The sequence below is a fragment of the Anas platyrhynchos genome, chromosome 3 (genome assembly GCF_047663525.1).
Source record: "Anas platyrhynchos isolate ZD024472 breed Pekin duck chromosome 3, IASCAAS_PekinDuck_T2T, whole genome shotgun sequence".
Taxonomy (NCBI): Eukaryota; Metazoa; Chordata; class Aves; order Anseriformes; family Anatidae; genus Anas; species Anas platyrhynchos.
In genome coordinates, this window is record NC_092589.1 from 19,465,135 (window position 1) to 19,490,864 (window position 25,730).

Genomic DNA, 25,730 nt, shown 5'->3' on the forward strand with positions numbered 1-25,730 from the left:
ACCCCCTCATAAACTTTCACTGACCAGCTGCTCCAAAACAATGCCGGTGTCCCTGGTAATCACCTGGCCTGGCCTCACCTTCCAGCTCCTGCATGGGAGATGACCTTGGACCACAAGCCCAACCTGTGCACGAGGTGAGCCATGGGCTGACACCCCATAGAGGTCATGTCACCCAGCCTCGACACACTCATCAAATTTCATCTGACCTTGGGAATGCGCCAAGAAAAAAAAATGAAATGAACATACTTGAGCATCAATTAGAGGTGGGAAAAAAAAATAAAATAAAATAAAAAACAAGTTTTAACACAAGGCAAGAACCAAATCTGTCTCCTGGTCTACTTCCTGATTAAACAAAACCCCCTTTCCAAGGGACCCCAGAACTGTGCCGTGACTACTCAGTGAGAATCCTTTCTGTCAAAATGGGTGACTAATCAAGATGGCATGCACCATACTAGAGCAGTCAGGGGCCTCCATGTCTGGTGACTGCTGGGGCAGCTGATGAGGATGCTGGAAGGAGCAAGTTCCCCACGTACTAGGAGCAGCTGCTCTTTTTGAGCACCACAGCATCCTGCAGGGCTGATATCTGCACCAGAGGATCTTCTTGAGTAAGGATAATGAGTTCCACTCCCTGAAGGAATGGTCATTTTATTACATTTTGTATTTCTCATCAGATATAAGATACTGTTTTTATGAGCTACAAAGCCATTCTCTTCCTTCCTCTGAGGAACTGTTAAACTTACGGCATCAATTATTCAAAGTCTGAGACTAAGGCAAAACTCTCCAGTGATCAGGAGAATTGTGAAGTTAGGGCGAATGTGAAGTTAGGATCAAAGAAATCTTTGCTTCCTTTTATTCTTCGGGTTAAGAATAATTCCTTCCAATCTCCCTACGACAAGAACAAAAACACTTTGGAAAACTGCTAGCAGCCATCTCTACCAGCAACTGCACTTTCAGTAAGCTTGGTAATACTCTGACAGTAATTGTCCTTGAACTGGCACATGCCCAGGCAGTCACCAAGAAAAAAAAGGGGGGAAATTTTAGTTGGAGGTCCCATTTATCTGACTAGATTGGCTCTGTATTGGTCTTGCACAAAGCTTTCCCAAGTGTTTTGCAAATGTTTTTTGCACTGCATTTCTGTGATGCCCATTCAGGGGGAACAAGAGCCCGTTCTCTTTTTTGCTTGACTTGGAGCACTGGGGTTTGTGCTGGCTGCCAGGCATTTTGCTGGACTAGCAAGGCTGGACACAGAGGTCACTGCCCTAGCATCTTGTGTAACCTGTGGATCCTCTGAGTTTCCCAGGGGTATTTTAGGATGCAACAAAACTGAAAATTCAGATTTTCTTCTCAAGATATGAATAAAGGAAACTAAGCCTGCTTAGCCCTACTTTTCCTATGTCTTCCTAATAAAGAAAACATCCAGAAATTCACTCCAATACTGACTGCTCTCCTTTAACAGCCCAAAAGGCAATTCAGTCTTTTGTTTACATGTACAGATACAATAACCCACACAGAAAACAGCATCTGTATTATACCTGATTGTGCTTACCTTTGTGATTGAAAAGCCAATCCTCGATGTCTGTGCATCCTGCATACCCTCAGCATGTTTTTGCATGAGTGAAATGACCACATTATAGCTTTGGGGAGCATTACTTGTCACTTCGAAGAAATACTTAGGGTTCTTCGAAACTGCACCTGCTGAGGAAGCGTTATTATATTAGTAGTAACCACACAGATATCCCAGTAGTAGCCTGTTGTGTTAGATCTTGTTTATACACACCCAGAAGAAGAGGTAGCTGCTCCAAGATGCTTTTGATGCGACAGAGCACGACACTCTCTATATTATCAGTAGGAGCTAAGGCATCTGGAGTTAAACTAATTGCCCATTAATCATTTTAGAAATCTCTGGCAAAGTGATAAATGCCAGGCAGATTTCTCACCCACATACCTGTTTCACCTACAGGGTACACTTTCCTCAAGGCAGGAAAAAAGTGATTTTTTAATCACCTGGCTGAACCAGTGGCTGAGCTGAAAAGTACCCTGTCTTGGAGCTCATAAGCACATAAAAGAAAAAGACAAAATGATCCAAAACTATCCTCCCTTTCCTTCCTGCCAGTGTTTATGATGGAGAAGACAGAGGGACGAGGACCAGAATAAAAAGACTTCTTCTTGGCCAAGGTTTAGATTAACAAGAAGCGTCCCTGACAAGAAGAGAAATGTACAAACTGCAGGAAAAGGACTGAGCTGTGCACAACATCTGCTTAAATTGGTCTAGACTTTAAGCTGTGTTTGGTGGCCTTGAAAGCTACATTTTAGCCCAAAATTGTACTTGGACAGTAACTCTAGTAGAGGGCCAGTGGCAAAACAGCTCCAAGGAAATTTGTTCTGCCCACATGTTCTCAAGTTCAGGCCCTGCGCCTCCTCATTCAGTTCCAGTGCCTCTGGCATGCTGCAGCACAGGCCATGATTCATAACCACCACTTGGCAGTGGAAGTGAAGATGAGGAGAAGGAGGCAGAAACCTGTAAGACAAAACCTGTTTGCTGCTAAGTCAGGGATCAGCACTGCAGAAAAAAAAAAAAAGAAAAAGAAAAAAAAAAGTAGCTCCATCACAGACCATGTGCTACCATTTTAGAGACAGAGCCCAAATGTGATGCAGCAGAAAAAAATAATATAACAAAAAATACTAGTAATAGTTAGAGCTTCCAGTGCCAGAGGAGTACTTGGAGAAGCAGTTTAAACTAGAATTAGAATACTTCCCTTGGAAGGGACCTACAAAGATCATCTAGTCTAACTGCCTAACCACTTCAAGTCAAAAATATGTTTTAACCAAAAGTTAAAGTAGGGCATGGAGGACATTATCCAAATGCCTCTTGAAAACTGAAAGGGGCATCAACCACCTCACTAGGATGTGTGTCCCACTGTTTGAGCAATCTCCTAGTACAGAAATTTTTCATTATATCCACCTGAACCTTCCCTGGCATAGCTTTGTGCTGTTCCCACGCATCCTGTTAGCAGGGAGAAGAGATTCGTGTTTCTATCTCCATTTCCCTTCCTCAGGAAGTTGGAGAGAGGTTTCCTCTTAGCCTCCTTTTCTGCAAACTAGATAACCCAAATGTCCTCAGCCTCTCCTCCCAGGACACATGAAAGGCAATACAACTCTTTTATCAGCTTCGTTGCTCTCCTCTGGACACTTACAAGGTTCTTAACAGCCTTTTTATATTGTGGAGCCCAGAGCTGTGCACAATATTGAAGATCAGGCTGCACCATTGCTCACCTCTTTTGACTGGTTCGCTATGCTGTGTTTAATGCACCCCAATAAAATAAATGAGGTCTTTTCTGGTCAATGGACTTCCTACCTTTGAAAACAGAGTTTTCTAGCACAATTCTTTCATTTCTTATTCATTCAATTTCAGAGTATTTCTTGTTCTGGGAAACCAGCCACATCTTTACCATAGCAGACTTTCTGGTGAGATCCCCGTAGCACCTGCTGAAACTACCTGAAAGAATACTGATGTATGTTTTGATTTAAGGAGTTTAGGGTCTCTAAATCACAAGCCCTCTGTTTTTAACTCAGCAGCAAGTGCTGCTGCTTTATTTCTGTCTCTCTAGCTGATAGGTGGTGTAATGGGAAAGAGCAGGCCTTAATAACTGGCAATCAATATCTCTGCTATTTGATTCTCATTGAACGTTTCAGTGTAATCACCAGCGCAGAGGAGGAGAGGACTGGGTGATTGCAGTAAACATTTATTACCGAGGGAAGAGTTGTTCCTGCCTGTGGAGAGTGAATTACTCCACAGGTCGATGTGCCTGTCCACGGACCATGTCATGCCACACTGATCTCCAAAGTCCAGAAACGTTGGGGTGCTGTTACATATACACAGCCAGGAAAACTGCTCACAAAAGTCTTCACAGGACATCCTGCAAAGACAGAGAAAGCCTTGTTTTTCAGTCTGAGACACCAGTGAGGTATTCATTTTCACCCCCCATGTCTCCAAGTAGGGTTAGAGCAGTGCTGCACAGCGTAGCCGAGTGGGCTGACACCATGCAGAAGAGGTCAGCCCTTGGTGCTTTTGGACAGCCCTAACTATGCCTAAACCCCCACTGAAATTACATGATATGTTTAGCAGTGCCTAGGTGGAGTCCTACTGTCTCGAGCACAACTCTGCTATGGTGCCTTGCTCTGTCCCTCTGTGACATCCTGTCCTGCCTTCACTAAAGCCTGACGAGTCCATCTCAGCCCAGCCTGCTGTTCCCCTGCATTCCCCAGAGCCTCACATGGTAAGTGTGGACTTTCTGAAGAATAATAGGCCTTCTAAAGGATGTCTAACCCATGGTTAAGCGGGACTTCAGAGTATTCAGAGGCTGTGAAAAGCCACAGGCACCTGCAGAGCAGTCAAGTGCATAAGCTCCAGCCACCTATTCCTCTGAGCAGCTGAAGTTCAAGCTGGTCTCTTTAGGGGGAAGGAAAATGTGACAAAGGGACTAGGTCTCAGTGAGCTGTATTTTCACTTCATTTATTTCACTTTTTTCACCAGTTTGTTGCATCATATTGGCCAGTTTCATTTCTCCAAGTCTCATTTCTTCTGAGACCATTGGATCCGGACAACCTCCAATTTGCTGTTTGCACGCAATTAACACGGAGGCACTTTGAGCCATCAATAAAAGCAGAGAAAAAAATGCCTAAATGATCTTTCTTTCATAATGAATGCAAATAGAAAACCTGGTAGACAGAAGAATTGATAGGGAAATACCAGAATTCTCCATCATCTTTTTTTATGCAGAGGTCTTCCTTGATTTGAGGCTCAACATAGTTCCACTCTGGAGAGCTGTGAACAGGAACAAATCAACAAAGTGTTGTGAGAGGCACGAGTTTCCATCCCTCCAGCCAGCCCATTCCTCTACCCAGCCTATCAATTTGAGAGGGATCAAGAGAGGTAAGCAAACTGCACATTGGGAACAGGACTGTGCTCAACAATTTCATAGCCAAGGCCAGCAAACGAGGCACTGCACCTTTGCTGTGCCTGGCCCTTAGTAACCCGTCCTAGGATGGGGAATCTTACCTCTGCCCTCAGAGCACTTGTCACCTGTCCCCACACTGAAGAGGTTAGTGAGGTACCAAGGCTTAATGTTCCTAAGTGCTGGTATTACATCAACGTGCAGAGGGCACATTAGCCAATTAACTATGTTGTTTCCTAGCAGCATGTTTATAATTAAGTGATAATTGTACTTTCTGCTGAATGTAAGACAAATAAACAGAGCATGAATAAATAATTTGACCCATGCAGCTTACCTATGAATGTACTCCACTGACTTCTCAATTACAGTTAGGATTATAGTAAGCTTTCAAAAACAGGAAGATGCTGTCTATTATCCTAGCCGTGGACATGTCTGTGCCACCCGTCAGCCCATCCAGACACTACACTTTAGCCTGAACTTTCTCAGTAGAAAAGTTATGAGTGGTCCTAGCAACAAGGAGAGGTGTGATGCTATTAAATCACCTACGAGTAATACCTGTACATCTCTCTAGTCAGAAGAACACTGACAGCTCCACCAGCCAAACTAGCATTTATTTATTTACAGAAAATTGTTGCAAGTCTTCCTCTGGGGGAGAGAAGTAAGCTTGCACACATGGCAGGAAAGTGCTCCTTACATGTCTAAAGCTGCACGCAGGATCCAAAAGATCAGCTCAAGCCAACCAGTGGCACTTCGCCTTTGCAATAACCAAAGACCCTTTTTGTCTGTCTATGTTTAATACCACTTAACAATGCTGCCCTATTCTCATGGACTCTGCTAACCATCCTCCTCCCAGAGCTGGACTCATGGGAGAGCAGGAAGACAGATGTGTGGTGCAGGAGGATTCATCAGAAGCAGCCAGACAGTATCTGGGGGCATGGTCAGACCTTACTCCAGGTAGTAATAAGTCTCTCATCCATGACCTATCTGGAATTACCCACTGGGAAACATGTACTCACAGACAAAAAGGGATACCTGAGCTAGGCCTAGCAACAAGTATGCATAACACAAATACTGCATTAGTTTTCTCTCAATTGGATTTCTGTGAGCAGTGGCTTTGCAGCTGGAAATAGAGCTTATAATTATTTGATTTGGAACTGCCTGTTTCATTATTATGGGTGTGAGGCAGATGTCCTTTGTAATAAGCCTATACAAGAGTGATTTGTCTCAGGAGATGAAAGCTTTAAGGCCATACTTGTCACTCCAGGGCCCCTTCCACTCCCCACGTCCCCATGGATTCCAGATTCTGATGATGTGTTCCCAGCCATTCTTGTAGCGTATCTGTAAAGAGGAAAGAAAAACAAACTCAGTCACAATTTTTCACTATCACGATTTTCAGTGAAGTGATAGGTAATCAAATGCACCTTCTATAATTTGGGGGCCTGGATTAACTTCAGCTAAAATTCGGTGTCTTTTGCTGCTTGTAGAGGAATGATGCGTGGAAAGTCCTTGGTTTCCGAAGGACAGCGAATAGCAGTGGGCTGACACAGACAGAAGTGGCAGCATTCCTGCAACACTGCATGAATGCAATACCTCTAATGTCTAGTTCTGCACATCTGAGGCTGCTGCCTAGCAAAGGCAGAGACTTTGGGGAGGTAGACCACCAGACTGCCTGGAGCAAATGTTGACAATCAATATGGACAGATGATAATAAAGAGAATCTGTGTCTCTGCATCTACAGTATTGCAGTTTCCAACAGCTGGAGATTCTGGCGCTTTTCTCCTCTTGTTGTCAGTGGTTTAAGCCAGAAACAACTCACAGTGAAACTGAAGTGGCAAAAGTGGAGAGAAGCACACAGAAGTGGGAGAAGCACACCTTTTGTTTTTGCCCACCCTTAAGCACACAGGCAGTATTGGAAACAGATGTCATAGCAACTCTCTTCCAGATGCAAATGTTCAACTTCCAGGTCAGCCTCTAAACATTTTCGTGCAGGACACTCCACTGGACACCTTGGCACTCCTATAAGGTGGGGCAAAGACTGTTTCTCCTTTCTGCACAGATCATGAGTAGCAGGAACCTAAAACAGCCTGCTCCTTTCTCCAGCGGGATTTGGGATCCTTCCACCCCCTGATTTGGGGTGAGCAAGAACCTTCTAATTAGGAAAAATTATACAGTCCTGATATCCTCACTCTTCCCATTGTGCCAGAAACCCTCCATCTCCTGAAATATGAACTACATACTGTTAGAAATCTCTCCTAAAGGGAGGGATTAATGACCCTGAATGGAACAGCAGTGGGACTGCATTCCACATCCCAGTGGTGGACCACCAAGATGAGACCACCAGGCAGGAACAAGTTTGCAATCTTACCTTCACTGCTCCTGTGACAGTGTAGGCATGACCCTGTACAATTCCATTCCTCAGTTCTGTGTTCCTCATCTGCAAAAGGGTGAAAATACAGTTATTAGCTCTCTGCCACACTCCCAGAACTCACATTTGGCGTGGCAGAAAAAGAGATTTGGTTTTGACTACAGCAGTATCTCAGATGTACTGGCTCCAGAGAAAAGTGACTGTTCCCACTGTACCTATAAGCAATCCAGTAAATTTAGCAGAAGTACAAGTCTTCCCACATTTGCAAATTCTTTAATCCTAAGAGATAGTGCAACTGCAAGATGAGCTGAACTGGGCTTCTGGGAAAATTAGGGATCCAAAATTTCACTGCCACCTACAGCCCAGGATCAGCCACCTGACTTGAGGAGCTAGTCCTTGACTAGTTTGCAATAGGCAATCTTTCTGTCCTGATAAACCAGTCCATACAGAAGCAATGGTACATGCTTTGCAGTCTTCCCTGACATGCTGTATAACCCCGTGACACTCTTCTAGTGAGATACTTACTGAATATTACGAAGTCTTTTGCAACTTCTCAGAATTAATATCAGCACCCTGCAAATCACAGTGTGATAACAGCATACTCTCACAGAAGACAGGCACATTTTGGCCTTGCTAGACTCAATCACAAAGCTTTGAGGCCCAAATCAGCCCTGCTGCAAGAGGACATTACTATATCACAGTGGATTTAACCAGGAGAGAAGCCACACAGCCCAGAGAGGGCTGTGTGATTAACCTTATCAAGGCCAAAATAGGAGGAAGGCCCTTCAGAGAGGGCTATGTGGCTTTCCTCCATCCACATCTCTCATCCACATTCAATCTATCTAGCCAGAAGCCTTTACATTTGATACTGCATAACCATATCTACTTCCTGTTACCAATATCCAGGCATCCGTGAGCTGTCACTATTGCTCAGAGTGATTGGGGACTTCCTTCTTCACTCAAAAGAGTACCCTTAATGCAAACATAGTAAACCAAGAAAGGTGTGCTCCTGGCCTTGCGACTCACCTGTCCTGAGGTGCTACACCCCATCATACACCGAGATTTGCCAGCAGCTTTCAGTATCTCCTCCAGATCAGGAGGGGGTTTCTTTAATGAAAACTGAAGTTGGACTCCACCTGTGAAGTCCACTAAAGCATCAGAAATGTAGCCTCCGTGCAAGTTCTGGTAGGAGCCCCGCAATCTGAAAACAAAAAAGTTAGCGGTCCTTACACCATGTTTTAATAAACAACTCACAGTGACGGCTTCCAAAACGGACATGTGCATTGGTGCAGTGATCGTGGTGGAGACAGAGACATTAGGGTCAGGTAATGAATGGAGACATTGAGGCCAGGGAATTAAAGGAAGCATGACTGAAATAGATGCCCAGACAAAACACATGCCCTGTAGGATGAATGAGGCAGAGGGACTTCTTCCTATGCATTCACCCACATCTGAAGCAGCTGTCTAGAGTCATTACGGGTAGTGGGAAATAATAAGGTGCATCTCATGCTGATAGAGGCATTTTAGGGAGATGAGCTGAATCTCATCCTGAAGTATCCTGTTTCTCTCTTCTAAACTAGAAAAGAGCCAAGCACGACTAGTTTATATCGATGTTTCAGCTAAGTGGAGGTGAACTGTTAGTTTCTACATAATGCTTTGTCATGGCTCTTTGCAAAACTGACCAGTATTCCATTTGCATGGTATTAGCATATATTAAAAATGCAAGATAGAAAAAAAGTTTTCAGTGCTGTTCCCAAATCATTCTGCTAGAGTGCAATAATAGGGCAATAATTAAATATTGCCAACAGAGTCTTTGTGTTTTTATCATGTGCTTTTTATTGAGATAACAAATAAGATGAAACATGCTGTACTTTGAGCAAGTAGATCATGCTGTTAAACCCCACTATGCACACTGTATTTAATGCACGTAATCAAATTAAGTCTGTGGCTAATTGTATTTTGAAGAGTTGTCCTTGTCCTACATGGATGGAAATAATTTGTCATGGGCACTAGGGAAAAGTAGGAATCTCATAAACGGCATTTCTTGCAAATTTGATTTAATAGAGGTTTGTTTTGTTTTGTAATTAAAATCTTATGCAGTAAACTGATGCTGAGTCCCAAGTCAACTTTCCTGAGATTTCTTAGGGCAAAAAGCATCCTATTTGTGAGTCACTCAAATGCTGCTTTAGCATTTACTCTTCTTGACCAAATCTGCCAAAATAATTAGGCCTTCAGCTCCTCTTTACTGTATCACACGTTACAGCAGCTTGATGTAGGTCATGTCTGCCAAGTCCCAGCCCTTCATACTACCTCTAGCATGGGAATTTCTATTTAGCATACTTAATAACGGGTATTGTTACAGATGCTAAGGGATGACATTCTGATTCCTTCACTCCTCAGAGGATTTTTTTTAACCATTATGTCTTTATTAACTGTTATTAACCTTGTATTACTCTGAGAACCTCAGCCAATCAGAGACTCATAGGAGTGCATGTGCCGGGGATGCTCTTCAGTCATGCTTCCTCTTGTTGCCTGCTTCTAATATCTGCATGGTCTCTTAGTGACTGCAAACAGAGGTAATCCCTGCTCAGAGTCTGCACTTTTAAACAGAGGGAAATATAGAAGGGAAAACAGAGGCAGAGAAATTTGCTTGAAGTAAGGAGGAGAAGCCCAGCCCCTGTTGTGTCACCAGCTATTACCCTCTTCATTTTACTTCTCAGGCATTAATATCCCAGAGTGAAAAGGGTTCATTTAGGTCCTCAGCCTGAGACATACATCTCCAGGTTGTATTGGCCCTGTGTTTGCACACAGCCACAGTTCCTTACATAAGTACAGCACAACACATACAAGTGTAAGCCTGTGTGATTTGTGTATATCAGAGAGTGAAACCAACCATATAAAGCAATTGGCAAGGGGTGGAAAAATAGACCATCTATATTTACTTGGCATATGCTTTTTCCAGCAAGGATGGCCAGAATTCGTTTGATGTTCGAGGGTGTACAGACAGGTAGCTCCCATTTAGGAAAGGCAGACGGTCATCTATCACCACATCCATCCAGTCTCCAAATTGCCAGAACTAAAAAAAAAAAAAAAAAAAAAAAAAAAAAAAAGAGAGAGAGAGAGAGAGAACAAAAAGTGAAAGAGAGAAAAGAACAAGCCTCTTTTGAGAGCTCGTATTTGTGCCAAGCAACAGCCTCCTGAAGCAGCACAGGAATTAATCTCAAGCATGGGTATTTGCAAGTCCTCTCCAGAACTACTGAAGGCTAACAGTCTAAGTTGTTAAACAAGCTACCAAGTGGCTGCATTTCCTAGTGGCAGTCATTTGGGAATATAACAGTCCTGCAATCAGTGGGAGGAAAGAGTATGGGAAATGCGCTAATATTGTTGGGTGATAGCAAACATTTCAGAGGATGAAGAACAATCACACCTCAGCTGCATTTGGATTTCCCCTGCCTCTATCAAGATTCAGTCTCTAGATTTTCTAGAACCTTTCTCTCTGTTTCGATTAAGACTGTTATATGTGTTATCATGGAAAGGGACAGTGTACTGACTAAAGACTGCTTTGAGGTGTTATCCATCTCCTTGATAGAAGAGGAAGATGCAGGCAGTCTCTCCACCATGTGGACAAAGCAGGTGTTCCCCCATGCTGATCCAGCTGATGGAACCTTCTAATGGAGAAGATATGGAAGAAGATCCATGGGGATGACCTCAAGGAGCCATTTCCAGAATCATTAGCAGATTAATGTAGCTTAGCACGATTCTCAATCATAAGAAGCCAAGCTCTTATCTGCAATAATGCAAAGGACTCCAGTGGGAGTGGGAGTAAGCTAGCAATAGATTTAGTCTACCATGTTTTTATTTTATCGGCTTTGGTCAGTGAAAAACCTCAAAATGAGCTGCTCTGTTAGAAAAGCACAAGACCAGATCTGGTCAGATTCCCCGTGTTTTAAGTTGATGCATTCTGCTATAATCCCCTGTAGTTCCTAAGAAACATTTCTGTTTTTTTCCCCAGACTGATCTGCTCCTTGCCCACTTCTCACTCACACATAACACACCCTACCTCAGAGGCATCAGAGTTTCTGTGGCAGAGAAAGTGATTCCTGCATAAACACAAGTCTAACTTAATTCTTGGTGAAATGATGTCACTGTAATTATTCCCTAGACAAAAAACATCACTCATCTTAACTGCTGCTGATAAAGTGCCTAACACCCTTAACTCCTGCAGCTGAGTGTTGTGTAGGAAGCCTGGAGCAGCCCTTTGTAATGCTGAGAGGTAATGTTCTCCAGATCCAGAAAGGAAAAAATTATAAGCTATAATTTTTATATTTGTATACAGTATGTCTTGTTTGAGATTCTTCTGAGGACTGGTAGCTTAGCCTGTGGATGGCAGTAAAATATCTTTGATGGAATAATTGAAAGACACTGCCGAGAAGGCATTTCCATTCCGAGTAGATTCCTCAAGGGTTTACTGCTTGAGGAAATCCAGAAACAGTGACATTGATTTGAAGGTGTGATGACATTTTCAAATATTGTAAAGTATTTATATTGCTTAAGAGTTAAGGATTGCTCACAACTAATCTTTTCAAAGCTCTCATGAAAGAAAATCTATCTTGTATTCTTTTAATGTGTTTTAAGCAGTCTGGTGTCCCTTCAGCTGGTTTGTCTCCTATAAAAGCACCCCTGCTTGCTAGAAATGGGTCAAGACAGAAATATCTGGCATTCTGAAGGGCAAAGGAACAGAGCAAAATTTAGACTGCCTGCAAGATAATCCTCCTGGTGCTGCTCCATGAGAGCTCCAGGAGGTCAAAGAAGTGCCAGTGCCAGAGCTCTCTGCATATAACAGATTGTGAAAAAAGGGTGATGATGAATGGCCAAGGAATATCCTGATTCTCTCTACCTCCAGTTTAGCTTCTGGAGGCAAGTGCTTTTAATCCTGTGAGATACTTGGCTGTCTCAGATACAAGAAACCAGGGCCTGACTGCTGGTATTCCAGTCACTCACACAGGAGATTCAGAGAATTTCAAGAGTTGGTAGACAGTGAAATTTACTAGAGATCTTGCTCCTCTCTTTGAATTAAATCTCCATTCATCTCATCTGTTTCCCAGGATTTGTAATTTCAAGTAAATACCACCAGCTAAAAGGGCAAACTGAAGTATATTGGAAAATAGAAAATGTCAAAATAGATAAAAACCACAGGTGCATTGACAGTCACAATAAAAAGTCGAAATCAAAGCAGACTTCAGAATGTCTTTCAAAACACGTATGTACACAGATCTGTTCAAACACCTGGTAGCTGTAGCTCTGGAGTTGGGTATAAGTCAAAATTTTCAGAAAAGGGCTTCAAATCCCCTGAAGTTTGATAGTACCACCTGGAGCATGAGGTTAGAAAACTTGGGGTTTTCTGAAAAATTCTGAATTGGCTCTCAGCACTGAAAAACCAAAGCATGTGAAGATGTCGAGATCTGGGACTGCAGTTTTGACCCCTATGTAATCCAACCAGCCAAACGCCAGCAGTACCAATACAGCAGAGAATACATACCCGGAAATGGAATATCCCAGCATAGTCACTCTGGAATCCTTGGTCCTTTGGTAAAACATTTTCCAAAAATCGCTTCTGCATTGTCAGGGATCCCAGGGCAGCCAGCACCCAGCAGTCACCTTAAGGGAGAGAAGAATCCAGTACATTCAGCCAGTTATTTACAGTTGTGGATCACAATTAACTCCTTAGAAGAGCAGACTTCAACATCTAAACATCCAAGAAACAGCTTGCTAAAAGAAAACAGCAATCTTCTGTCTTCCTTCTCTGCTCCCCAAAACAGTGAAACACCAACCAACATTCACCAGAAATGAACCCTGATGCAACTCTAGCCATCCTTTGCTACCTCTATAATCAGCTTTTGTGGTCGAGACCTGCAGTCTGGAAAGTGGTTTAGGAAATCTTCGAGCCTATCAGTTGGGGTGAGAAATGGGAAGACATTTATTTCAGTCTCGGAGCAGAGCTACTCACAAAGACAAATACGATTATAAGCTGGGAGAAAAAGATGGAACTGACAATGAGCTGCAGACACTTATCTTAGTGTCATAGAAGATGGAGAGAAATATCAATAGGGAAAAAAAAAAAAAAAAAAAAAAGAACAACAACCACTGAGAATGACCATGTGGAGACATTAGGATGAAAAGAAAATGCAGTCCTACACATGTTGGAGCTGTGCCTACTTAGTAACTGTGTTTCACCTTTGTACTTGAAGCTTCTGCAAGTAACAGCTGCTACATTTGGGAATCCCATTAAATATCTCCAATAAATTGTGTGGGGATTTGTGGAGGTCTGGAGTGACCCACACTAATTATTTGTTTACTGCAGGCACCATGGTCCATGCCTTTCCACCAAGAACTCAGAACATAGCAAAGCAACCACGGGTTATTGGGTTGTGCCAATCTTTTCCTAAACAGGATCATAACCTTACCTATGAGTCCTTGAATAATATCAAATCTGCTAACTCCATCCATGATCAAACAGGGATTTCTTCGAAGTTCCTGGAAGAAAGAAAATGCTGAGAACAGTGTGGGTACTCAGTCTTTGCCAGCAGCATGTTCCCTTGCAGAGCCCCTCATTGGATTTTCACGTGAGCTTCTCTGATGCTACCAACACCTTTCAGAGGGCTCTGGCCTCAGCTGCCAAACCATGCAGTTTCTTGGGGGACAGTTACACAGAGTTTTCCAGGCAGACTGGAGCAGGGACTGTACTTCAGCTCAGCATTGGATTTGTGCAAGTTTTATGCTCTGAGCTTTTCCACACAAGACTCATACGGATCTGCTGGGGCTGATTTTCATCACTTTCAGTATGGAAGAGTGCTTAATCTCGAGCTGCAAAATCCCACAGACCTGGCCAATTTATTTTTAATTCAGGGAGAATTTTCTTTGCATTCTTTGAGAGTCTTGTTTGGTCAGTGAAGGAGGAAACACTTCAGAGTTTGGTCTTGTGCACAGAAGTGTAAACCATCCTCCCATCTGCCTCTGCTATTAGTCTGGGATGTCTGAGTGCTTGGGTAGGATGTTCCTGAGCATCCCCCGTGATTACCCCTGGCACACTCCCAGTGAATAAGGCTCTGTTTTGAAAGAGCATTCAGCCTTAAATAAGAGAGTCACTGCACACCAAAGAAAATGAAGAGATAAGAGGAAAAAAAAAGCCTCTCACTGAGAAAATTAATACAGCAGCTCTTCCTTAAGCAGGCCCTGGCATTTCTTCTGCCCAATCAATTTGACATGCTGCACAAACATGAGACCAGCACAAAACAGGACTCACATGTTTGCATGAGATCACCATCAGCAAATGCTGTCAGTTTTCTGAAATGGCTTCACGGTGATCAAACCCTTCAAGAAATTTCCCCATCTGCAGAGAGTTCTACACAGTATTGTCTCTCCAGGCTGGCAGATGGATCATGCTCCCACTGCCTTGGTGACACCAGGGAAAATGGTCTGGGTAAGTGTCTTTTTTGATAGAATGGGGACATGCTGCTGTCACGCAGCCATCTACGCTTAGTTGAGGAGTTTGGGGATTTCCAAAAAGTGATTTATTTTGAATATTGTGCACTACTCTGGGTTCCACAATGTACAAAGATCTTTGAAAGTGTCCAGAGGAGGGCAACAAAGCCAGGTAAAGGGCTGGAAGTTATGTCCTATGAGGAGAGGCTGAGAACATTTGGGTTGTCTAGTTTGCAGAAAAGAAGGCTGAGAGGCAACCTCATTGCTCTCTCCCAGTTCCTGAGGAGAGGACATGGAGAAAGAGACACCAATCTCTTCTCCCTGCTAACAGGATGTGTGGGAACAGCACAAAGCTGCACCAGGGGACATTCAGAATGGATATAACAAAAAATTTCTTTATCATGCAGGTGGTCAAACAGTGGAACAGGTGTTCTAGTGAGGTGGCTGATGCCCCATGTCTGTCAGTTTTCAAGTGGCTTTTAGTTAGCCCTAAGGTTGTTAGGCTAGAAGATCTTTGTAGGTCTCTTCTGAATGAACTACCCTATCCTGTCCTGTCCTATCCATGTCAGGAGCTGCATTTTGGAAATCTGGGCATACCTAACTGGAAAGAAAGGGAGGAAAGGTAGTCTCCAAATATCTTTTTTTCCTTCCAAGGAAATACAGCATTTATAAAGCACCAGGAATTTTTGCCTGTTATCGCAAAACCTAGCTATGTGCCTAGCTACTATGCACATAGATGGGCAGCCTTTGAAATTGCATGAAAAATACAGAAACTACATATTTATAACTGTCCAGAAATATTGCTCTGTTTCTCTGAAAAAAAATATAATGAGGCCTTGTGGCGTTTTCCCCAAGACTCTTCCACTTTAGTGCTGTGTGATTTGGTATGCTATTTGTAGAGAAGAATTTTGTATAGAACATGCTTAGCACAAGTAGCTATCATTGCTGAAGTCTAAGGCCATAGGCTATTGAATTTTTACCCAGTTACAAGTAAGAAAGGCCACAGAGCCCGCTTGAACTGGAAGATAAGAAGGTAAAGAAGACTATATTGACAGACTCTGCAACCATCAGCAGATCCTACAGCCCCAAAGATAGGAGAAAACAGCTCATCTAGAGACAATGAAGGGAACCAATCTAGAGAAGAAAGACCTCCAACCCTAATATTACTATTGGTCCTGTCTCTTGAGTGAGGGGTTGGGAATGTACAGTGTAAGGGCATAATTGCATAGGGATTTCTTTGTTCGGGGTCTCTTGAACAGCTTGAGCTGTTGCTGTAACTTTAACTCTGCAGAAGTGGTGGTTTTTTTTTTTGTTGTTTGTTTTGTTTTTTGCTTATTACCATTGCATAAACCTAGAACTGAACCCTGTTATTGTGATTGACTCTTGCATAATTTCCATAACATTAGCTTGAGGGGGAAAAAGAGTGATCTCAAAGAGGCACGTGTTCTCTTCTCATAATATCTACTAGTCCAGCAATGAGGGCAACCATATGGGCTATAAATCAACTGCTCTGTCTGATCTCATTCCCCAGGAGAAACCTATCATCACTTGTTTTCCCTGGCCCAGTGAAGATTTCATTACATATTGCAGCGCTACAGGCTTGGGGCAGAGTGGCTGGAAAGCTGTGCAAAGGAAAAGGATCTGGGGGTGTTGGTTGATGCTCACCTGAACATGAGCTGGCAGTGTGCCCAGGTGGCCATGAAGGCCAACGGCATCCTGGCTGTGTCAGGAATAGTGTAGCCAGCAGGAGCAGGGAGGCGATTGTCCCCTGTACTCAGCTCTGGTGAGGCCGCATCTCGAGTGCTGTGTTCAGCTTTGGGCACCTCATTACAAGAAGAACATTGAGGCCCTGGAGCGTGTCCAGAGAAGGGCTACAAAGCTGGTGATGATCAGTGTAGATGTAGGGCACATGCAGATATATGCAAAGGACTCAGTCTTACATTTCTGTGGAAAATTGAAAGCCTGGGGTTGGATTTACTGAGTAGTGTAAGCCAGTCTGATTGCAGGCTGCTACACAGTATGGTGGTCTGGCCATGGACACATTTCCACCAGACTTCCCTCTGATCCAGCATAATAAATCTGAGGATTAAGAGGGAGAGGATGACTCTTTGCAGAACTGCCGCCCTACCAGATCAAGATCCTTTAACCCTGCAACAAATTCCCAATCCTGCTTCTGTTCCCACCAGCTCCTGCCACAGTACCACATCTTTCCTTTGTGCTGCTTCCCCTGTCCCAACCCCAGCTTCCTGACGCATCCTCACTGCACTGGCCAGGGTGTTCCCTCTTTAACAGCACGACAATTAAGAAAAATAAAAGTATCTGTTCTGTTTATCAGGGAGGAGGACAAGGAATAATGGCTTTAAATAAAAAGAGGGTAGATTTAGATTAGATATAAAGAAATTCCTTACTATGAGGGAGGTGAGGCACTGGAACAGGTTGCCCAGAGACGCTGTGGATGATAGGTTTTTCATTTCTTCCCTGTGCCATTTGGGCTAAATTTTTAGATTAACTCCAAATTGACATCTGTTTTTTGTTGTTGTTTTGTTTTATTTTTTCTTTTTTTCCCCTGAATAAAAGCTCTTGTTTTCACCCCTCCAGCTACAGACATGCCAAAACTGATGCAGTAGGAACTCCAGCTCAGCTTAGCTGTGTGGAAAGATCCTAACCCCAACACAATTTTTTATATGTCCCATTTTGGTTTTGTCAGTTTCTGTACTCAAATTTTCTTAACAATGAAGTTATTTCCTGGAAGTCTCTGGGAATTAAATGAAATGTCGATAAACAAAGCGTCATCAAAACAGTGCAGTATCATGATAAGTGCACTGTTCCTGGAAGAGGATTATTGCTCTGCAAAGGGCAGAAGAGAGGTAAAAATGTGACTTTTGCAAAGTGACTGGATCAAATAACAAATCACTTTGATAATTTAAAGAATTTAAGCAGTGAATCCAAGCAAACAAGCATTAGCTCAGACTGTATGACTTTCTCCAATATTGTTTAGATTTTTTAATTACAGTAGCACAGTTCCCTGAGTCTTTGCTAAAGGAACAAGGTATGACTCTTGCTGAAGTCCTTGTAAAAGACACTGTTCTTCCTTTCTCCTCACACCAGATATATAAGACATACTGAGAAGCCTGTGCCCTGATGCTATGAAGAGATTGTGACGATGCAGAGGAAACTCACACTGGCTACTTCAGAAGTGCATGACCACCATATACATTACCACCAGATATGAAGACTCAAAACTCTGAACATAATTGGCAATTCTCTTGGCAACGCACAAGGTAAAATAGATGGAGCGTGTTGCTCAACTGCTATATTGGATCTGGAACAACAACAGCGATGTAATTGCTATCTGAAATTATATGCACTTAAATAACAAGATCCTATACGACTCCAAAGATGGAAGCTAAGAGATAATAGGCTGAAGGTGCCATTTTTGTCACAGGTACATTCCCAGACACTTTTTTTTCCTGTCAGAAGGAGCCAATGGTAGAAGGTGAGAAAAATAGATGTGTGTCAAATTAGCCACGCTCTATAGGCAGGATGCAACTACACTAACTCTCTGGGACACATATTCTGGTATGTCAAAGTTCCTTGGGGAAATTACAGGTATTTTTTTGCCTATCGGTTTAGGTAGTTTAAATACCTTGGATCATATTTCCTTACAGTTACCATCTCAGTAACTTAAGAGCAAAGAGGGCATGGACATTTGTGTATGTGCAAACAGTGTCTAACTGACACAATTCTGCAGTTTTAAAATTTAAAATTCTGCACTTTTATTCTTCACTGTGCAGCTTTCCCCCTTCTTCCTTGGGGAACAGCTCCTTGTGCTCGCCTCCCAGGACACACCAAGCTTAAACAGTGTTTAATTTACTTCTTTACTCTTGGCTGAAGGCATCTGCAGCTCTGTCAATGAAAATAAACCTATTTAGCAATTCTGCCACTGCTCCATTTTGCTGGTAGTTGGATGCTGGTCTGTGATGTCACTGTGATGCAGCATAGGCACCATGGTGACATTGGGGAAACTTCCACCACACTCCCTAGGCCACGGGTGGGTGCAGCTGCACTGCATCCCCCGGTTGGGCAGGACAGAGCCCAGTGGGTTGAGGAAATGGCTACGGACAAAAATTTCTGTCCAACTAGAAAAACAATTTCAATGGAGCCATCTTCAATGGAAACATCAAATGTTTCTGTTCAGAACAAGTCCATTGATTTGGCAGTCTCAGCATCTCCTCAAATATGTGATAAAAGAGCAGCTCACGATGCTGCCCTGGGAGCTATAAAAGAAGAAAACATGAAAAGTGTACATCTTAATTTTTCTGAGGAAAGCTCTGGCAAAGCCAATGACTTGTCACCCCAATCCTTTCTGAAAAAACTCTGGGAAATTGTTGGAAGTAATCGGTTTCAGTCCCTTTGGTGGGGTGACAATGGGAACTGCATAGTGATTGTGGAAAAACTCTTCAAAATGGAATTGCTGACAAGGAGAGGACCTCTGCAACCTTTTGAAATTGATAGCATGAAAACTTTCATTCGCCAGCTTCATCTTTATGGATTCTGCAAAATGCAATGGGATTTGACAAGATCTTCCTCATGTGATGAATTTCTAGCTGATAAAGGAGCAGTCTCTGCTTTTAGCAAGGTACGTTAGTCCCCCTACCTATGAAATACCTCTCAGAATGTGTTAGTGGGATTGATATCCAGCCAGTCCCAACTGAGGTGGCCTAAAGTTGGTCGTATTTGGGTTTCTAAACCAGTTTTTATGCTTTTGAAAATCTTACATTTCTCTGCTACACCCAAATGGCAAAAATGCAAAAGTGGTTATTGCTTAACAGAACTGTGCCATACCATGTTAATCACATGGGGCACATTTAAAATGCCCCCGAGTGTCTTCAGTGTTTGTCTTTTGTGATTCTAATTCTTAGCTATCTTTGTCTTTCCCAGCCTTGAAATGGTGGTAACTAACTTTCCTCTTTTGCATTTTGTAGTTACTCTTCTACCATAACCCCTATTTCAAGAGAGACTATCCCCATCTGTTAAGACGATGCAAGCGAAGTAAAGTGTGAGTAAAGCTGAATTTTCACTGGAACTGGCTTTGAAGGAAGGCCACTTGAGAAGAAACTCACTGAAGACATGGTCAGGCCCTGCCTCAACAACGGTCAGTGCAAGGATGAATCCTCAGGCCCCATCCCTTTTTCCACAACACCACAGCCACACCCTGGTTGGCATCCAGGATGCTGCCCTGGGAGCATTCTGCTGAAACTGCTGCTTCTCCATACCACACTACACCCCACAAGATAGTGTTTTTCCACCAGGGCTGGGACCAGATAGCAGTATTGCAGGTGACAGGGTTGGACATCAACACTATACGTACTAGAGGAAGTATATATGATAGGTACCAAGTGAATAGAGTGTAGTAGTTCTAGGAATAAACTGTCTGAATAAAAAATATTTTCTGGTTTCTGTTCTGTTTCTAGTTTCCTTTTCTTCAGTTTGACAGCTACTGTTCCTACACCCTGGGTATGGAGGTTGCCTTCAGGGAGACTGTTTTGCTCCAGCTCAGGGGAGACAAAGACCCCAGGCACTAGCACTGCACTCAGTAAACTCCAGCAAAACAGCCATGTGTGGCTAACCCAGTTGCTTTACCAGTAGCAATGGATACACAGCATTGCTATTCAGTGCAGTCTGATGATGGAACATCAGGTCCTAGGATAAGAAAGCTGGCTATGTATGTGATTATATGTCCCAAGTTAAACATTCATATGCCAGGTGAAGATGACATCACATCAGCCTGTTAAACCCGAACTGGAAAACAGCAAGCATCCTAGTTACTTTGAAATAATTATTGCTGCATCTGTGGCTTGGATTAGAGAAATCAGAGCTCTTTAATAGAATTTGAGAGCTTTTCAGATTTGCATAGTCATCTAGAAACAGAAAAAAGTGGGAACTCTAGCTTTAGTAAGGTTCACAGGCAAAAAAAAAAAAAAAAATCTAAAAAAATCTTCCTACAATAATGTATCTAATGAAGTCATTAATGTTACAAATGCTAATCCAGAGAGGCAGATCTCTCTTTTACTGAGCCAGATATTGCATATTTCTAGCTTTGTAACATGATCTCCATTAGAAGACTAGAAAACCCCTTCAAAACCAGACTGGAAGGACAATCTTGCAATTAGCATGGCGGCAGAGTGCATGGCATGTCAGATCTGTTCCTAGTACCTCTAGGTCTATGGGACAGATCCAGAGGCAGTGAATGTCCAAGACGCCTTCGCAGCAACATCCCCCTGAGAGATGAGTTTAGGCAGATGTGAGGGAAAGAAAATGCAAAGAAGGCTAGGTGAGAGTGTTAGAAGATTGAATATATATGTATGCTTGCCTTGTCCAGAGTAGAACTGTAGCCAGAAATTGGCCCTGTAACTCTAGAGAACTGGCTGGCCCAAGATCTGACAGGCCAGTGGGCTGGCTGCCTCCTGTGGAAGTGTATCCTCACAGCCAACAAAAACCTGCACAGAGGTGTTGGCCATGGGTGAAGCCACGTGATCCTGTGATGGTGGAATGTCAGAATCCACACATTTAACAGAGCAAGAAAGAAAATCTCAACTTAACTGACTTAGGTCACTACTCAGTTAAAAGCAATTAAAATTGAGGAAGTTATTTGTTTCCAGAAGAGAGGCAAGTCCAGGAATTGAAGGGTCAGCTAGAGATGACAGAAGAACCTCAGCAGAAGAGTTGCTCTGCTCCCACCCACATGCTCTGGGCATGAATGGAACTTATGATCCCTTCTATGGGCTGCCTGCAAACTTCCATGCTTGTTCAGGTGTTTTACAGTGTCCTTCTCCTTGCTGCCCTGCCCTGCAAAGGGCAATTCACACTGGACATACAGAGGAAGATACTGTAAAGAGGTTATCTTCCCTCCACACATCCCACACCAAGGTCCCCTTCTTTCAGTGTTGTGCTTCTAGTGCTTCCCTGCTTAGCAGAGACCTCTCCCCCTCACGGTGAAGGTCTCTACCCACTGGCCACCAGCACTCCCATTCAGCAGCAGTGCTGTGAAACACCCTGGCTAGCATAACTCACAGTTGGCCTCCTCCACTCTATTTGCTGCAGCTGGTCCTCTGGGAGCAGGCTGGCACCGATGGAGCTGATGTGAGCAGGGAAGGTGTCATCCTCAAACAGCCGGCCTTGGCTCAAACACAAGGCTCGCAGGTGGCTGAAGTCCTGATTATTAAATCTTTTCAGGTTCCGGAGGCTTCCTGTTGTCCCAGCTGTTTGCCAGCCTTCCTCCAACCTCAGAGCAGCGCTGGGATTGAGCATTGTGGACCTTTCCTACAAAGAAGAGACACAGATGACCATTAATTGCCCAGTCCAAAGTGGGGAGCATGTGGGAAAGCAAACCCTCGCCCAGGAGGATGCTGGAGCACACAAAGCTGAGGGCAGTCACAGTGACAAAACCCTTATTAGCTGGAAATGCCTGGGGAAAGAGGAGTAGTTAAATCCCAACTGGTTTATCTCAAATCAGTTCTGTCATCGCTATAGAATTGATTTTGAGTCTTCCCTGAGGACAGAAAGGACAAAGCTCTTACTGAGATGCTGTGTTAGCGATGAGGTATATCTGCAACTCAAGCAAGCACAAGCTGTAGGATGGAGCAGGAGATTCAGACTCCTTCAGGCAGGCAGTGTGAGCAGGGAGTCTGGTCAGAAGTGTCCAGGACTCTTCTGGCCATGGATCATGGCTGGGCCCAGGGCATCTTTTGAGTTATTTATTTTATTTCATTTCAGCAGGAGTGCCTGACGGTCACTCCTTGTGAGAGACCTAAATAAGGCAGACACTTGCCTTTCCTCGGGATCTGTTCCGAACACCCCAGACAGATTGGTGGGATGGCTTTCTACCAGCTTCCACAGATACTTCATCAGACTCCCTAAAGCTACAATGCTGAGACAGGACTGAGCTGCAACATCCAGACCTTAATCCCACCTGCACTACACGCTCACAAAGCTGTGCTCCAAGGTCTGGGGTTAGTGGAATCGATAGGTCTTGTGTTTAAAGCTGTGACTTACAGTGTCCGAACTGAACTGCAGGTTCCTATTTAAACTGGGAAGTCATTTCATGGCATCCATTGATAATCCAGTCTGAAGTATGTTTAGATCCCTCCTTGTTAAGTGTGTACATTTAAGGTACATTTCATTTAGGAAGAATGAACATTTCACATATACAGTGACTCTCCAGACCAGCCAGACTTGCTATTATATCTGCTAGCACAGCTACAAAAGAATCCAAGAGACAGCAACTCCACTGGGGACTCCTGCCATCCACGACCTGCTTGTGCTCCACAGGGAGGTAACACATCTTCCTCAGAGACCCTGGACTGCAGAGTGGGAGGGCTTTGGGGAGAGAGGCTTAGGGAGGTAGAAAGCTTGCACATTTGGAGGGGCAGCAGCACTGGAGCTTTAAAAGAGCAATTTTCTCTGTCTAACCAGCACAGAGGTTTTCAGGTGCTCTCCCCAGAGCCACACAGATGTACAGAGACACACATGTGCACCAGCTCCTGGGGAGCTTCCTTCAGTTAAAGAGCTCTGCTGTGGGTTTCGGAGTAGTAGTAGAGAGTTTGTTCACCCTGTGTCACAGAGGACATTTTTACACAGATCTGATGCATCAGCAATTTAAGATTTATTAATTCCTTTACAGTAAATCACAAATTAGATTGCATAATTTTGTCTTTAGTAGCACTTAAACATCAGTTAATCATTACCCTATTTAACAGAATAATTCAGTAGTGTTTGCTACAATCGAAACAGTGACTTTAAAGTTAAAGATTCATAAATGGCAAGGTTCACACACAAGACTTACAGCAAGGTATTAGCAGTTTCTATACAGCGAGCAATTGGGGATTTCTGTACAGCAGGGGATTAGGGATTTCTGTACAACAAGGTATTGTGGATTTCTGAACTCAGTTGTGCACTCCAGAACTTTTCTTCTCTTGGTGAATTACTCAGCCTCCTCTGTGTCAGTGTACTCAGTAGAAGATCATTGAATCTTAAGAAGCCAGGCCTCTAGTGAATGATTCTCTTTTCTCTGCGTTGGCTTATACAGTGGATGATTATTGAGCCTCGTGTAGTCTTGCCCTGAGAAGAGACCCACCTCAGGATGCGATTCTAGGTCACAGTCTGCTGTGGTCCTGGACAGTTCAAAGGGGCTCTTTGGATCACAAAATGATTGGCTTTAGTTGGTATTTTTCCACCCTGGCCACAATTCAGGTTAGGTAATTCTGGTGTTTTCTACCAACTGCAGAACTCCACTACTTCCAAGATTGTTCAGTTCTGGTACCTTCTGGGTCAGGCTACAGTCCAGGTTTTCACCCTTCTCCAGGTACTGCCATCACAAAACCAAAAAAGCAACTGTCATGAGACTTTCATCCCTTTTCTTCTGTAAAGAGAAGCCCCTGTTAAAGGCCTGTGCTAGCAGACTTTTAATATTGAGGAAGATCACTGCAGCCACCTTCTCCGACTTCTTGCATGACAGAAGCCACTGCACTTGATCCAGCAGTCCCTGCCACTAGCTCCTGGCTTACACTTAAGAAGTACCATCTCATCAATTAGCAATGGAAAATTCACAACATGCCCTGGGCAAACCACTCGCCTATTTCATTCACTTTCTGTGCAGATTGCTAGCCTGAGGTTGCTTGGTTTCAGTTTCAAGCCACTGCATACCATTGTTTTTTATTTTTTTTTATCTAGTAAAAAAAAAAAAAGATGTATATATTTATATAGATAGATATATATATATACACACATACACACATAAAAGGGCTCTTTCCTACCAAACAAACGTATCTGCGGATCTGATATGTTGCTGGTCTGGTACAAAGAGAACAGAAGGCTCCAGTAAGAGCTAAGCCTCAGATTTCTGTTGCGAACACAGAGCAGCCACAATGAAGGCATGATACAGGCCCCTTGCCACACGCATAGTGTTATCACCCTTCTTGGCCTTTCAAGTCACTTGGCCTTCTGGCACTGTAACAACAGCCTAGAACAAGGAGTTTTTGCATTTCTTTGTCTTAATTAAAAGCCCCACCAAAAAATCAGATGGAATTCAGAAATCACACTCCACCAAGATGAGAGCATGTTCCCCTTGGGCTTGCATTTTTTTTTTACACATTGGAAATAAATCTCATGTAATGTACCATAACACAACAAAAGGATGGCTTCTTCTTAACAAATATTCATTTGAAACTGTGCTCAGGCCCCATGCATACTAAAATATATTTCTTGCAGCAGTGTTCCAGCAAAACTGATTGCTAATTCTGAAACCCAAATTAAACTTAACAGAGCTTGAAGGCTGGGGCTGACATGTATTCCCTCTCTTCTGACAGACAACAAGAGCTTTTAGTGTGCTCGTGCACGTGTGTGCGCTTAATTACATTGTTTAACATATCCAGAATAATTTAGCAACCAGACTGAAGAAAATAATACACTTAACTACATTTTCCTTCCAGGCGTAACTTCATCAGCTTTGTGTACACATGTGCACAGATAATGGGAGCTCTGTCTCTTGACCGTGCTGTGTGACAGCCACTAGGGTCACCCACACCCAGCTAGCTCCGTGTTCCCTGTGCTCTGCCAGCCTCTTCTTTTGGAGCTCTGAGCCCTGGCCACAGATCGCTTCCACTTGTCTTTCACTGGTGCAAGAGCAACGGAGAAGAGCACGACAGTTTTTAAAGCAGAATATTGCCTATCTGGGTGGGGAACATCTTACAGGTGCTGAACTCTGAAGGAGAAAGGGAAAAAATAATGCAACAGGTCTCAGATGCAAAGCCCTTGGGCTGCTCCCTGCCATGAGACACGTGGAAAGAGGGAAGAATTTCAAAAAAATCAGAAAAACTCATTCAGGCATACTGTAAAACACTGGAGGAAAGACAGAGAGAGACTGACTC

General features: G+C 43.4%; 2 protein-coding genes across 7 annotated transcripts in view; one reads left to right on the top strand and one right to left on the bottom strand.

Moving 5' to 3' along the window:
- The window catches only part of CAPN13 (calpain 13), a 47,252-nt gene that overhangs the window by 19,886 nt on the left and 1,636 nt on the right, over nt 1-25,730 (bottom strand). For 5 of the 6 annotated variants that reach the window (XR_005264132.2, XM_021274074.4, XM_038175928.2 and 2 more), the window contains exons 2-11: nt 21,877-22,125; nt 13,785-13,854; nt 12,860-12,978; nt 10,263-10,396; nt 8,347-8,521; nt 7,321-7,389; nt 6,208-6,293; nt 4,751-4,825; nt 3,751-3,917; nt 1,547-1,695 (exon numbers count right to left, since the gene is read on the bottom strand). Coding sequence is in view for 5 of the 6 variants with exons in the window: in XM_038175928.2 (XP_038031856.2) it covers nt 1,547-1,695; nt 3,751-3,917; nt 4,751-4,825; nt 6,208-6,293; nt 7,321-7,389; nt 8,347-8,521; nt 10,263-10,396; nt 12,860-12,978; nt 13,785-13,854; nt 21,877-22,125 (1,293 nt within the window). In the remaining variant the exon portion in view is untranslated. The remainder of the gene's footprint in view (nt 1-1,546; nt 1,696-3,750; nt 3,918-4,750; nt 4,826-6,207; nt 6,294-7,320; nt 7,390-8,346; nt 8,522-10,262; nt 10,397-12,859; nt 12,979-13,784; nt 13,855-21,876; nt 22,126-25,730) is intronic. The other variant, XM_038175930.2, reaches the window with a different exon arrangement.
- Nucleotides 14,564-20,265, top strand: LOC106017837 (heat shock transcription factor, Y-linked-like). The gene is given in 4 exon segments (XM_038175933.2): nt 14,564-14,800; nt 17,911-19,441; nt 19,788-19,854; nt 19,857-20,265. Coding segments are annotated over 3 exon segments (942 nt in total). The 5' UTR covers nt 14,564-14,800; nt 17,911-18,769; the 3' UTR covers nt 20,060-20,265.